Source organism: Ascaphus truei, chromosome 2 (assembly GCF_040206685.1).
Source record: "Ascaphus truei isolate aAscTru1 chromosome 2, aAscTru1.hap1, whole genome shotgun sequence".
Lineage (NCBI taxonomy): Eukaryota > Metazoa > Chordata > Amphibia > Anura > Ascaphidae > Ascaphus > Ascaphus truei.
In genome coordinates, this window is record NC_134484.1 from 41,251,760 (window position 1) to 41,265,489 (window position 13,730).

Here is a 13,730-nt window from a genome sequence, read left to right on the forward strand (position 1 = left end):
GTTTTATTTAAACATAATTTTTAGTATCTCTCATTACAGAGCTTCTCCGGCAGGGCCGAGCGGCATTCGAGAGAAAATAAGGGAGGTGTCATTCAAGGGGTTAAACTAGGAATAATGGGGGGAAGTCCTATTACCTTCTTTGCACACAGTAGACCTGACTCGCTAAGCCACAGCATTTGTTACAATGCATAGCAGCTACAGCTGAATGACACCTTAAGGGTTTTGACATTTAAAATAGCCGTGTAAAATCTCACTATTTTCTTAAGCTTTTTAAAGCTGCAGTTCAAGCTGCCGTGTTAAAAAAAAATATATATTTTTTCCCCCCATTCAATATGTGCATCAATACAATCTGCACACTGACAAGTGATTAGCTAAGCTGCAGATCGATCCATTCTCCGGTAACCGACTGTAATCGATCGCTTGCTCAGGGTTCTTTAATTCAGTTCTTGCACAGCATTTTGGGAAATGTAGTTCCTAGAATATGATTGACTGGGCAGTTAGATACAATTGGTGCACTGCTAGAGAGAGGGCGGGGCTCAAGAGCCAGAGTTCAGAAGGGGATGGGGCTGTCACATACATTTTTATTTTTTTTATGCTACAAGTATTTTCTTGAACTGCTGTGTGTGTGTGTGTGTATATATATATATATATATATATATATATATATATATATATATAAACACATGTAGGATATTGCTTGAACTGCTGCTTTAACATGAACATGTTTTTGTGTTCTTTTTCAGGTACAGTATTTTGAATATTGCACCACCAAGAATCGAACTTCATTTCAACACTCATGACTATTTATTGCACTCACTACAGCATCACATGGCACATTGAAAAGATCGCGGCATACATCACCAACTTGGAACTACAAACAGAAGCTATTTTAAAGGGTTGTTTTTATTGAAGATATACTAGCCTCTGTTTCTTCTTTTTTTTGTTTGTTTTTACATATATATATATATATATATATGTATACTAGAGACTATTTTATAGCACTATGGCAAGTAGAAGGAAATCAACTACACCTTGCATGGTACTTGCCAGCGAGCATGATCCCGATTTAGAAATGAACTCCGACGGGGAGGACGGCCCTCCAGTTCTCATGCCAGTGGAGAACCCCATGCGGGAGAACACTTTGAGCGACGACGATGCTCTAGAAACCGGTGATTCGGACCATCTACAAAATAAAGTCGAAGGGGGTTATGAATGTAAATATTGTTCATTTCAGACCCCGGATCTAAATATGTTTACTTTTCACGTGGATTCCGAACACCCCAATGTGGTACTAAACTCTTCGTATTTTTGTGTGGAGTGTAAATTTCTCACGAAGAGGTATGATTCTCTTTCTGAGCACAACATGAAGCATCATCCCGGGGAGGATAACTTCAAACTGACCATGGTGAAGCGCAACAATCAGTCCATTTTTGAACAAACGGTTAATGATCTGACTTTCGACGGGAGCTTTGTTCAGGGAGAGAACCAAGAGCAGTCGGAGTCCAACTCGTCGGGGATCTCCATCAGCAAGACGCCGATAATGAAGATAATGAAAGATAAATCGGAGAAGAAACGGATCACCGTTTCCCAAACGGCAGGCGAAGACGGAGCCGAGGAGAAAGCGATGAAAACAGAGTGCGACTCAAAGGCAAACCCGCAAGAAGAGAAAGAAACGAGGCAAACTCCAGTTGTTTTGGAGCCAGTTAAAACGAACCATACGGTTATCACCAGTGCCCAAGAACTCCCTAGCACTGTAGTTACTCCCGCTACGGTTATCCAAACCGGACTAGCTCAGGTTATCACGACTGTTCAGGCCCAGCAGAACTGCCACATACTTTCAAAAGTCTTAATACCTATAAATAGCATTCCAACTTATAATGCTGCCTTGGACAGCAACCCTCTTTTACTCAACACTTACAACAAATTTCCTTACCCAACGGTCTCTGAAATCACACTTCTTGGTGCTCAAACCAAATGCACAGAGGAGCAAATAAAGATCTGGTTCTCTGCCCAGCGCCTCAAGCATGGCGTTAGTTGGACACCTGAAGAAGTAGAAGACGCACGAAGGAAACAATTTAATGGTACAGTGCACACTATGCCCCAGACAATAACAGTTATCCCAGCTCACATTTCTTCAGGTGCCAATGGTTTGCCTTCCATTTTACAGACATGCCAAATAGTTGGTCAGCCTGGCTTGGTCCTCACGCAAGTTACAGGAACAAACGCATTACCTGTGACGACACCAATAGCTTTGACTGTAGCGGGTGTTTCAAGTCATGCGCAACTGCATAAGGCCCAATTTCAGCCCACCCAGATTGTTACAGAAAGAAAGCAGGTGGCTGCTGTTCCATTTCAACAACTTCCCAAGCAGGATCCATCTCTAATGAATGATGTTTTTGGTATGCGTTCAAAGAAAACCAAGGAGCAGTTGTCGTCTCTGAAAGTTAGTTACCTAAAAAACCAATTTCCTCACAATAATGAAATTGATCGACTTATTAAATTTACTGGGCTGACTAAAGGGGAAATCAAAAAGTGGTTTAGTGATACACGATACAACCAAAGGAATTCAAAGGGGAGTCATGGTATCCATTTCACCAGTGATGCTATTGGCACGATTATTATTGATTCGAGTGATGAGACCACAGACTCCCCAACTCTTGTGACACCGCAGCGTAGTAGACAGAGTTGGAATCACTATCCAGATTTCACACCTCAGAAGTTCAAGGAAAAAAATGCAGAGCAACTGCATATTCTTGAGGAGAGTTTTTTCAATAGCCCAGTACCTTCAGATGAGGACTTAAACAAATTAAGGACTCTTACTAAGCTTACGCGGCGAGAAATTGATGCCTGGTTTATAGAAAAAAGGAAGTCTACAGATATAAAAGAAGAAGCATGTGAACTCGATGAGAGCTATGCAGACCGTGTAATCAAAGAAGAAGCAGATGAAAATTCTCCTGAAAGTGGAGCTTCGGGAAAACAATCGGGGGCATCTCTTTCTAGCAAACTAGGAAAAAAGACCCCTGAGCAGTTGCACATACTTAAGAGTGCATTTGTCCGTACACAGTGGCCGACACCAGGTGAATATGACAAATTGGCAGAGGAATCTGGGCTCGCTAGAAGTGATATTGTGGGCTGGTTTGGAGATACTAGATATGGATGGAAGCATAATAACTTAAAATGGTACTACAAGTACCAATCTACCAGCAATTCCAGTCCAAATGTTATGAATGGTCAAGGATTTGGCCAGAGAAAGGGAAGAGGAAGACCAAGAGGTAGAGGAAGGGGGAGACCTCGAGGTAGGCCAAAAGGGCCCAGAAGAACGCATAACTGGGACAGGATGACAATGCAGATGAAATCTAAAACTGGAAAAGCATTGCTGAAAGACTACTATTTAGCGCACAAATTCCTTAACGAGGAAGACCTGGACGAATTGGTTGCCAAATCTCACATGGGTTATGAACAGGTGAGGGAGTGGTTTGCTGAACGACTTAGAAGAGTAGAGGCTGGTGTGGATCCTTTTGAGGAAGAGGAAGAGGACGACGACGACGATAACCTGTTGACTGACGAGGAAGAGGAGAATGAAGATACGGATGACAGTGATACATGGGAGCCCCCGAGACACGTTAAACGGAGACTCTCAAAAATGGATGATTGATATGTAAGTAGTATCTGTTGTCGAATATAAATCTACAGCAGCAGTGCCACCTACAGGGCTGTGTTGAGATGTGGCCAACTCACTAATACTGTCTTAATTTCTCTTGGTGGCATTAAAAGAGGCCTTGTGTATTCTGCAGTAATACTTCCTCAGCGTCTCATGTTTCATATCGGTGCTTGGGTTAGCATACATCTGCAGGATACCTTTGCTGGGCCAGTGGTTTTCTGGGCATTTATAAAGGACTTCAATTTGTTTTTATTATAGCCATGCAATTTAAAACGAGTGAAGAAGTTGGCGCTGCTGTTTTTAAGATTCCATGCAATTTAACCTACTGATACCATGTTAACTTGCTGCCTCCTGTTGCTATGTTCACTACACAAAGGGCTGCAGGGTTTAGTGAAAGTGGTGGGGTATGTCATGTTCTGGAACTGACATTCACATTTTCTAATTCAGCACCCAGTTATTTTATTCTCTCAAAATGCTACATTGCTGGGTCTATGGCTGAAACCTCTGTAAAAGGTAATGAAACCGCACAGAGAACTTAATTACAATGAAAGAAAAGGGTTTTAGTTTCACAGCTGGTCATTCAGGAACCAGTCCATAAATAAATGGAGTAGTATTTGCAAAAATCCGTTTTTAAGCAGGACTCCTTGGGGTAAGTGTAGCTTGAGAAAATGTGCTTTAAAACTTTCATATCGCCTCGAAATTCCCGCAGTAATGTTCAAGTCTTACCTGTTTAACACCGTAAATAAAAATATCGCTTGTGAGCACATTCGCATGTCTGACAGGTGTGCAACCCTGCTTTTCACCATTAGCATACAATGCTTCCATTGCAGCCAGGGATTCTGGGTAATGACATTCAAATGAGCACACGGTGTCACCTTTTGCTTCAAGTTCATTTTAACATGGACCCCTGTAAGCACATGCCTGCCGTATTACACAGCTTTTCAGCAAATCCTGGGTTAAATAAATGCATAGCCAGTAAACCTACTCATTTAGTGTGAGGCTGGTTACACTGGCTTTGCAATGTGAAGCTGGAATAGGTTTCAACCTCACATTGTATACGTCAGTGTTTTTCAACCAGGGTTCCCAGGAACCCTGGGGTTCCCCTGGCATCCCTAAAGGGTTCCCTTAATTTAAAATTTGCACCAAATACAGAAGCATTGTAAATTCATCGGATCTCAGACGTGCTATTAGAGCGAATTGAGGGTACCTCGAAATTTCATATAGGGTTCCTTAACCAAAAAAAGATTAGAAACCACTGGTATAAGTTATTGTGGGTAAAAAAGTGACAAAAACCCTCCAAACAGAATGGAGAACGCAGAATTTTAAGTTTAATGTTCTTCAATTATTACGGTCAACCTATGATTCTTGGCCTGTGAAATGAGACAATTTTCAGGCACACTCTTCTCCAGAAAAATGGCGATTGTGTTCTATAGTCCCAAATCTGCCCACATTGATAATAGCCAGACGTTGTGTAGCTAAGGTCCCAGTGTGCACGCTATGGTTCCTGGCGGCGCTCGTTACCTGCATCAGCGCCACCTGGTGGACTCCAGGCAACTCGAGGCGGGGAGGCTCGGCCATGATGTCACGCGGCTGGTTCACCCTCATTGGCTGAACCGCCGCCGTGACGCGGCCAATGCTCGGCCGCCGACACCAAAAGACAAAAATCTTGTCTTTTGGCCAAAGCGGTCGTGCATCGCGCCTTGTGCGCCCACGCACACACGCTGCTGTGGCCACTGGGGACGAAGCCTAAGACTTTGAAGCCATAGAACAGCCACACTCGAATGAAACAATTTGTCCTGTGACTTGTAACCAGACGACTGTTCATAAAGTTACAAAAGATGTGGAAGTTAATCGTCTACGAAAAATCCGAGGGCTATCTGAAAATAAACGTTCCAACAGTGAAAATACAGATTCTTTGTCCCAATAAATTGGTCTGACACCAGTTTCTTGCAGTTCCAAATGATTTATTATTCTAGAGGCAGTTACAATAAGATTCAGGCAAGGACAGGTTAAAAATGGAGAACAGACTTGGGCTATGTACTTCTGTTCCGACGCATCTGCTCTCGAACATGTTTCCTATAGGTCTTTCCTTGCTACTAAATTAACCTAATCATGGGCTATTTGGCATTAATAAGATTAGAAAGCTGAAAGCTGCGTGTTATAAGAAAAAGAGTAAAACAAAACCTATGCCTGAGCGTGCAGCCCATATTCTTATCTAAACCGTGGATACATGAGGTGTTCTGTACCCACTGATGTTTCGCTCTGTCTCATAATAAAATGTTTACCCTAAATGTGCTTCTTTCTCACATCCCACAATACGTTTTACAAACCAACATTACAGAATAGAGACACGGGAACAAAATGGATTATAGCAGACTGGATGGAATTTGAATAACATACATCAAATAGTGTCCATAAGGGACCCTGAATCACAGAAAGCCATCTTTATATTCTCTTTTCCCCCACCCCCTCCCCTAAAAAAAAAATAGAAGATTTTTCTGGGAACCGTGTGATTCAGATAAATTAAAACATTAGTAATACAATAATGCTAAAAAAATGTTTTTATTCAAATAGCTATATATTTGAATGTATCATAAAATGTAACTTGTCCCAATACCTTTGTGTCTGTTAAATAACAGTTCTTTGGTGTTATAGATTTAATTTTATTTTAGACAGAAATTGTTTTTTTTTTTTTTTAATTGTCTGTCTGATAAACCCAAAACATTCACATTGACCATCTCCGCTCTCCTAACATTGCTAACTCCTGTTTAACTTTCCCCTCGTCCTTTCGGTAACAGTGGCCATGATGGCGTATAAGCTCTTCTGCAACCAGAAAAGTAGTTGTACTGTGATTGAAACAAACTTGTTTTTTCTTGCTCTATCATTTAACAATATCGATGAAAGAAAAAGAACCCAGTCTTATCGCACTCGTACACAACAATTGTATAATGATAAGTTTAAAATACTTTATTTATAACTATGAATAAAAAATAGGGTGTTAAAATATGATTAAATAATATGTAGAACAGCACGTGACTGTATCCTTTTGTAACCCACCCTTGTATAGGTGGGTAGATATAGTATGATCCCTGATTGGTACTAGAGATCAAACGCTATTAATTATAGCGACCTAAAATATAGGAGAGGAGCCAAAGAATACCCACTGAAAAGAGACTATCTCTATTAGAGTGTATCTAAGCGTAAATGCGCTCTAGAGGGATACACTCATGGTAATGTGGCATATATTCCGCTTGGTTAAACCTATAGGTATCTCCCCCTCATAGCTTGCTCAATAGCCTGCACTTTAGAGAATAGGCAATATCCCTTATAGAGATGTAGCTCACATTATATGGATGAATTTATACAGCATTAATTGATATCTCTCTATGAGGGGGAGATACCTATAGGTATGGGTATTCTTTGGCTCCTCTCCTATATTTTAGGTCGCTATAATTTATAGCGTTTGATCTCTAGTACCAATCAGGGATCATACTATATCTACCCACCTATACAAGGGTGGGTTACAAAAGGATACAGTCACGTGCTGTTCGACATATTATTTAATCATATTTTAACACCCTATTTTTTATTCATAGTTATAAATAAAGTATTTTAAACTTATCATTATACAATTGTTGTGTACGAGTGCTATAAGACTGGGTTCTTTTTCTTTCATCGATATTATCACGTCTCCATCCAGTCAGCACCTCACAGGTTAATATCAGCAGTGCGGGTTTTCTGTACGTGTAGCACTATCATTTAACAATAATGGGGTTAATGTTAAAATTAGACTGATGGCACTTCTTAGTGAAGTCTTAACAGAAGATTTTTTCTGGAATTCCATTGTGATACCAGGTAAATCCTTCCTGATATTTACAGTAGCATAATATCTTTATATGATCTCCCTTGTTCCATACCAAACTATAGATGACACATTGTGGAATGCAGTTTCCCAAACTTCCCCTCGTACCGGAGGAACATTTTAATTCGTTTTCACATACTTGCAAGCATGTCCCATCATCCTGGTACTAGTCCAGCTCCCTTAATACCAGTTGGTATTTGCAGTCCAAACTTTGGCTTGATTCATGATGGTTTCTTTGTTAGTCTTCCGGTCTGGTCTTGCATCTTTGGTACCGGCTCACAGAGAGGTCCTTTAGAAAAAGTGGTTGCTGTTCCTCAGACGTAGCTTCTCTTGGCAGTCGGACATGTGCCCCAAAGAGTCTCTGATATCATGGATCGTAAGAATACATACACACGGGAGGGGTTTGGTGAGGGGAGGGAGAGGGTTCTGGGGTCCAAATAGAAGTCTCTTCCAGGCACCCGGATACATCCTTCACCTGGGAAGATCAAAGTGCAATATCAGTCCTTAGCAGTGATACCTGGATGCTCGCCCCTCCCTGTCCATTTTTATCATTTACATTCATCAATGTGTACTGTAGTTATAATACCTTTCTTTGGCTTTCGTGACCTAGAACTCCGTGTTACTAGTCTCTACATTTGTAATAATGGTATTACTAAATGTCATTAAGATTTCGTTAGGGCCTTCCCAATTTGCTTACCATGGGCTTTCCTTTCTGAATGTCTTTACCATTACTAATCCCCCCACAGCAAATGTTTGCGGCATTGCATTCAAGTGCCACAGGTTTCCCTAAATTTGTTGCAGCAAAATCCAGGGTATCCCGAACTGAGTTTGCAGCGGCAATAACCACTGATCTTTTGCGATTGCAGCTTTCTGGAATCCTGACACGGTTGGTTGGGGAAATGAATCGGCATCTTTCTCCCTGTCATAAATTCATATGGAGTAAATGTAGTGGCTTGTGATTCTTTAGCCCTAATGCTCATCAGAACTGAAGGTTGTGTGTGTGTGTGTGTGTGTGTGTGTGTGTGTGTGTGTGTGTGTGTGTGCGCGCGCCAATGCTGTCCATGTGTAATTAACATCTTCCTTAGTGTGTGTTTCAGCGTGCAATTTATTTCCACAGCCTGCAGACTGTGGATGAGCAGTATCTCTACTTCTGGGCGTATAGCCGATCGTCCTGGAAAATAAATATTTTGTTCTTTCTGTAACAATAACAAAATATTCTGTGTCTGTGAAAACCGAATTAAAACTTAAATATACTTTTTTCTCCTTTTCGTAAATTTTAGGCTGAGATTATGGTGCGTGCGTGCGTGCGCCTGGCAAGCACTCTTTCTGTTGTGGGCTATGCAAGATACCCCAGTGCCTGCCCCTGTCGGTGACGAGGCTCATTGACGCGGCAGCGTTTTGAAAATACAACACATTTTGTATTTTCAGGCGACTGCCGCGTGATGTGAGCTGGTTCAGCCAATGAGGGCGAACCAGCTTCGTGATGCGTCCGCCACGCCCCCACATCGCGTCCCCAATCTTCTGCAGCCAAATTCACAAATCGCTTGGGCTGCAGGAGTATAATCCCAGCCTTAGATCATTCAATGCTATAGAATACGATTTTTCACTCCGGAATCATGGATTAATTGGTTTAACACTGCACTAACGCTGTTATTTTCCTTCTGATTTTAACCAAATAATTAAATGTGATCATAACTCTTCCCCCCCCCCAAAAAAAACCCGCTTCTAATTCTCAGTTGAGAATGTGGGCAACGAACGATCCCACTACATCTCGCACAAAAATAAAACACTAAAAATAATTCTTCATAATTTATTTTTTTACATTCTTAGACTCTTAACAAGTCTTAATACTATTATAATGCATAAAAAATGCATGCATTAATTTACTTCTTTTGTAAACGGCACATGCGGGGGATACAGTTTAGATGGGAAAGGGAGTTTGGGTTTTGTATCTCAGTGTTGTTATGAGGACTTCATTTTGTGACCTCTTTGCTGAAAACCCGCTAATGCTGTTTAAATGTAACCCAGTTTTTAATGTCATTTTTTTTGTGTACATGCTAAACTGCTGTGATGCGTCACAAGATGTCATGTTGGACACAAACCATTGCAATACATTAGTGTCAGTATCTGAATCTGTTATGAGACCGTCCATTACCGGAATTTCGATTTAGATTATGATTTGTTCGTTATAGAAATGAATAGACCATTTTTACTCATTCTTGTTGTCAATTTTTTGACAGTGGCCATGTTTAAAATATTGCAGTTCCCAAGAAATCCACGGTTTCAGAAGTATCCTTCCTCTTTTTTTTTTCTTCATCTAGTAACTAAAAAAAAAAAGAGGTTAAACACACTATATAAATGATAAAAGGGTCTTAAACCATTTCATAACAAGAGACCAAGTGCATGATCTTTAGGGGTACACAAAACCCCTTTGTGTGTGTGTGTGTGTGTGTGTGTGTGTGTTTGTGTGTGTGTACTACAAATCATATGTAGTAAAAACTTAGTGTGAAGACCATAAATAGTCCCATTTAGTGAAAAATATATATGACCAGTACCAACAGGATTTTCACAGGGAACATGGACAATCTCAGGAGTCAAAGCAGCTTCTAAAAGGGATCAACTAGATCCAGAAAAATTGTTTATGAAAAGAGCAAAATGTATATACCGCTTATTAATTAATAAAAACATACTTGTATACAGAGCTAGCAACAAAATCACTTGAATTCCAGATACCAACCACTGGATTAGGAGATGGCTTCTATCAATTTGAATAGAAATACATTTGATTTTGAGTTCAAGGAACAAACAGCGTCCAATGTGGCCTCTCTCCCAAGAGGCTCACTCAGTCTGACTCTGCATTGGAAGCTGTCCTCTCTTTTGGTGGCCTTTCTTTTTCCCACACTCTGTCTGATGGCAGGGATGGAGGCATGGGGCTCCTCCTCGTCTCAATCTGTCGTTACTGAACCCTTCCTATCCCCCATACTTTCTTTAACCTCTTCTTTCGACCATCACCAATGGATTGCAGCTAGCACCCACAAGGATGACCACTACCTGGACCTGGTTTTCACTAAAAAAACTTTTCGCTCTCAGACTTCTCCATTTCGCCCTTTTCTCTCTGACCATCTCATCTCAGTTTTTCTCTCTCACGTCTCTTCTCCACCTCCCATCTACCCCTTGTTTCTATCAAGTTGAAACCGGGATTTATCCAAGTCTGGAGCCAAGGACTGGAATAGTCTGAGGAGGTATGAGTCCATATTTGGTGTAGACTACGGAGCTCCCCTCACTCTACTCCAACTAATGTTCCTTCTTGAGCGGTTTTCGAGATCCTTCTGTTAATTCTTCCACGCGTTCTCTGAGGTACTTTCTCTCATGGTCGGCTAGGTTCTGGGCTTCTAGAAGTTAGTCAACTTTTGTCTCAGTTGTATCTGTTTTTTCTCCTAGCTGATTGTCTTAATTGATTCCACTAAGCGCGACCTCCAGTTCCGATTGGAAGAGACCTGTAATGTTGTCAAAAAGATCTTTAATGTCTTGTTTAGTGTGTAAAAGGCAGGGGGATGTGACCTCTGTTATGGGTTCTACTTCGCCGCTTTGGGAGTCGTTCTGCTCCATTGCACTGTTGGAGGCTTCTCGCCGCTTGATGTATTCTTTAAGTTCTTGCGAGGCTGATGTTTTTTTGCTCTTGGCTGGTAGCATGATTGGCCTCTCGCTGTGATCACCTAGCCTGTTAGTGGGGTGGCCCTCTGGGTACATCCGATCTGTTTGATTTGTATTAATTCCCCTGAGCTCGTGAGGTTTTAGGTTATATGGTATTCATCTTGTTCAACGCTGAGTTTTTGTCTGAAGTTGATTCTGGTCCCATCCCCTGCTGGTCTTTTCATTCACATGTTCATCTGGAATCTGAGACAGCCTCTTACATGCAACAGCCTTCCTGATAGCATTTTATTATTATATGTACTGGTCTCCTTTAATTGTGGGCGGAGTCAGGGCTACTGGGGGCGTTCCTCCCTCTGGCTGCCTTATTGATCTGGTGGGTGGGAGTGGTTGTCTTGCAGCTCTGGTATGTGGGGGTGTCTCCCTTCACCTTCCTCCCCTCAGCACCTTTTTAGAGGAAGATTTTCCTTGCTACTGCAAGGCCATGGTGGCCATCTTGGATGGGCCTCCTCTGACGGTTTGAGGCCCCTCAGGGCTGCCTGGGATCTGGCCCAACAATATTGTTACAATATTATGCTATGGGAGCTGCACTGTCTTCTTTCTGTTTTGTAGTTTGAAGAGGAAGGTGGCAGTTCATGAAGACTAGCAGCGAAGTCCCTGCAGCATATATTCCGGCTCCATCTGCTTCCTGGATTAGTGGTTTTTCTTTGTGTTTTCCAATGTTTGTCTGCTTTTATCGTTTTGTTTGTATTTTCTGTTGTTCTATGTAGTTAATCAGTCACCTGAGTTATTAGGTATCACATATATAATTGCATGATTTCCATTCACGCAATCTAGTGGGCGCAGCAGTAGATTTGTCTATATATCTATATATATATAGATATAGATATATAGATATATAGATATAGATAGATAGATAGATATCATGCACATTTATCTTTTATAGCGAATAAAAAAATGCATTATACTTCACGTCTCATGATATATTAAAAATATATCCAATTATATTGTTTTTGTTGTATTTTTTTTTAACATAAAGACAGACGGTTACTGAATAGAAAGATATAACCAAATTATATTCCTATATATCAGGGATCCTCGAGCCCACCCTAACAGTTCGGGTTTTCAGGATATCCCTGCCTCAGCACAGGTGGCTCGATCAGTCCTTGCTTCAGCACAGGTGGCTCTTCGACTGAGCCTCTGATTGAACCATCTGTGCTTTACCTGGGATATCCTGAAAACCTGCCCTGTTTTTTGGGGGAGGTGGTGTGTATGCACACACACCACACTCACCCCACACTCACCCCACAAACACACCCACACACGTCTTAGACTGGTCGGCAACCCTGCCTTTCACCATTATCGCCCAGCACACAGTGCTTCCACTGCAGCAAGGGACTCTGGGAAATGACATGCAAATGAGCACACAGTGGTTTACTGTGGAGGGTTTTTGTCACTTTTTTTTACCCAACATAACTTAACTAAGTGTGGTGAAACCTATCCCATGCTTCATTTTGCAAAGCCAGTATAACCAACCTCACACTGAGACCCATTAAGGTCGAAACGGCTGTCTGTGGGTGGGTTTACTGGCAATGCATCTTAACCCAGACTGTGCTCAAAAGCTGTGATATGCAGCAAGCATGAGCTTATAGGGGACCATGTCATATGGTTTTGAAGCAAAAGGTGGCATTGTGTGCTCATTTGGATGTCATTTCCCAGAATCCCTTGCTGCAGTGGAAGTACTGTGTGTTGGGGGATAATGGTGAAAGGCAGGGTTGCAGACCTATCTAAGACATGCAAGTGAGCACAATATTTCCATTTGCGGTAAGTATATGTATGTATGTATATATACATATGTTAAATACATATATTCATCACTGGAGAGAGAAAATAATCTGTAAATATCTTTTAATAGCGCCAATAATGAAAGCAAATTCTTCTAAATTAGATGCACTCAAATAATGCAATCTAAGGCCTCGTCCATGGTACGCGCTTGCTCGCTGAAGCGTGCTGACGCTCGCTCATGCTTGGCACTGAGCCCCTACAGCCGCAATTAGAGTGGCTTTAGTAGGGGCTCGCCTACGCTTCCGCAAGCGCACGGAGGCGTAGGTCTTAGCAGATTTTTAAATTCACGTGCTTGCCGGAGCACAGGGCCGGTCAAGTCAGCGGTTCGCCCAATGAGGGCGAACCAGCTCCGTGACATCACTGGCCCGCCCCCTGACAGCTCGCAGGGCAAGCAACCGCAAGGCCTGGGAAAGCACCCGCTTTCCTTGAGCCTCAGCGCGCCTCAGCGCGCCTCAGCACGCCAGCGGGGAGACTGGCCGAGGCCTAATAAGGGCTGCAGTATTATGTAAACAAAACATAAGTGTATCGAATCAGCAATAGTATCAAATTGATAAGTGGGTGTATTGGATTAACCAGTTCATAAATAGTATCAATATACCACCTGTGCTGGGAGATTTATTTATCCATTTCAGGATTGTTCTTTTATATACCGTACTTGGTTTCCATATGCTGGTGCCTTACCTTATGTAGCCCTCTTTTCCCCCTTACTAA

At 41.8% G+C, this 13,730-nt stretch overlaps 1 protein-coding gene across 3 annotated transcripts in view; it reads left to right on the forward strand.

The window, feature by feature from the left end:
- ZHX1 (zinc fingers and homeoboxes 1) overlaps positions 1 to 13,730 on the forward strand; it is a 48,450-nt gene that overhangs the window by 21,913 nt on the left and 12,807 nt on the right. For all 3 annotated transcript variants that reach the window (XM_075582247.1, XM_075582246.1, XM_075582245.1), the window contains one exon: positions 744 to 3,658. In XM_075582247.1, the coding sequence (XP_075438362.1) occupies positions 1,004 to 3,655 (2,652 nt within the window). In that variant the 5' untranslated portion in view covers positions 744 to 1,003 and the 3' untranslated portion in view covers positions 3,656 to 3,658. The remainder of the gene's footprint in view (positions 1 to 743; positions 3,659 to 13,730) is intronic.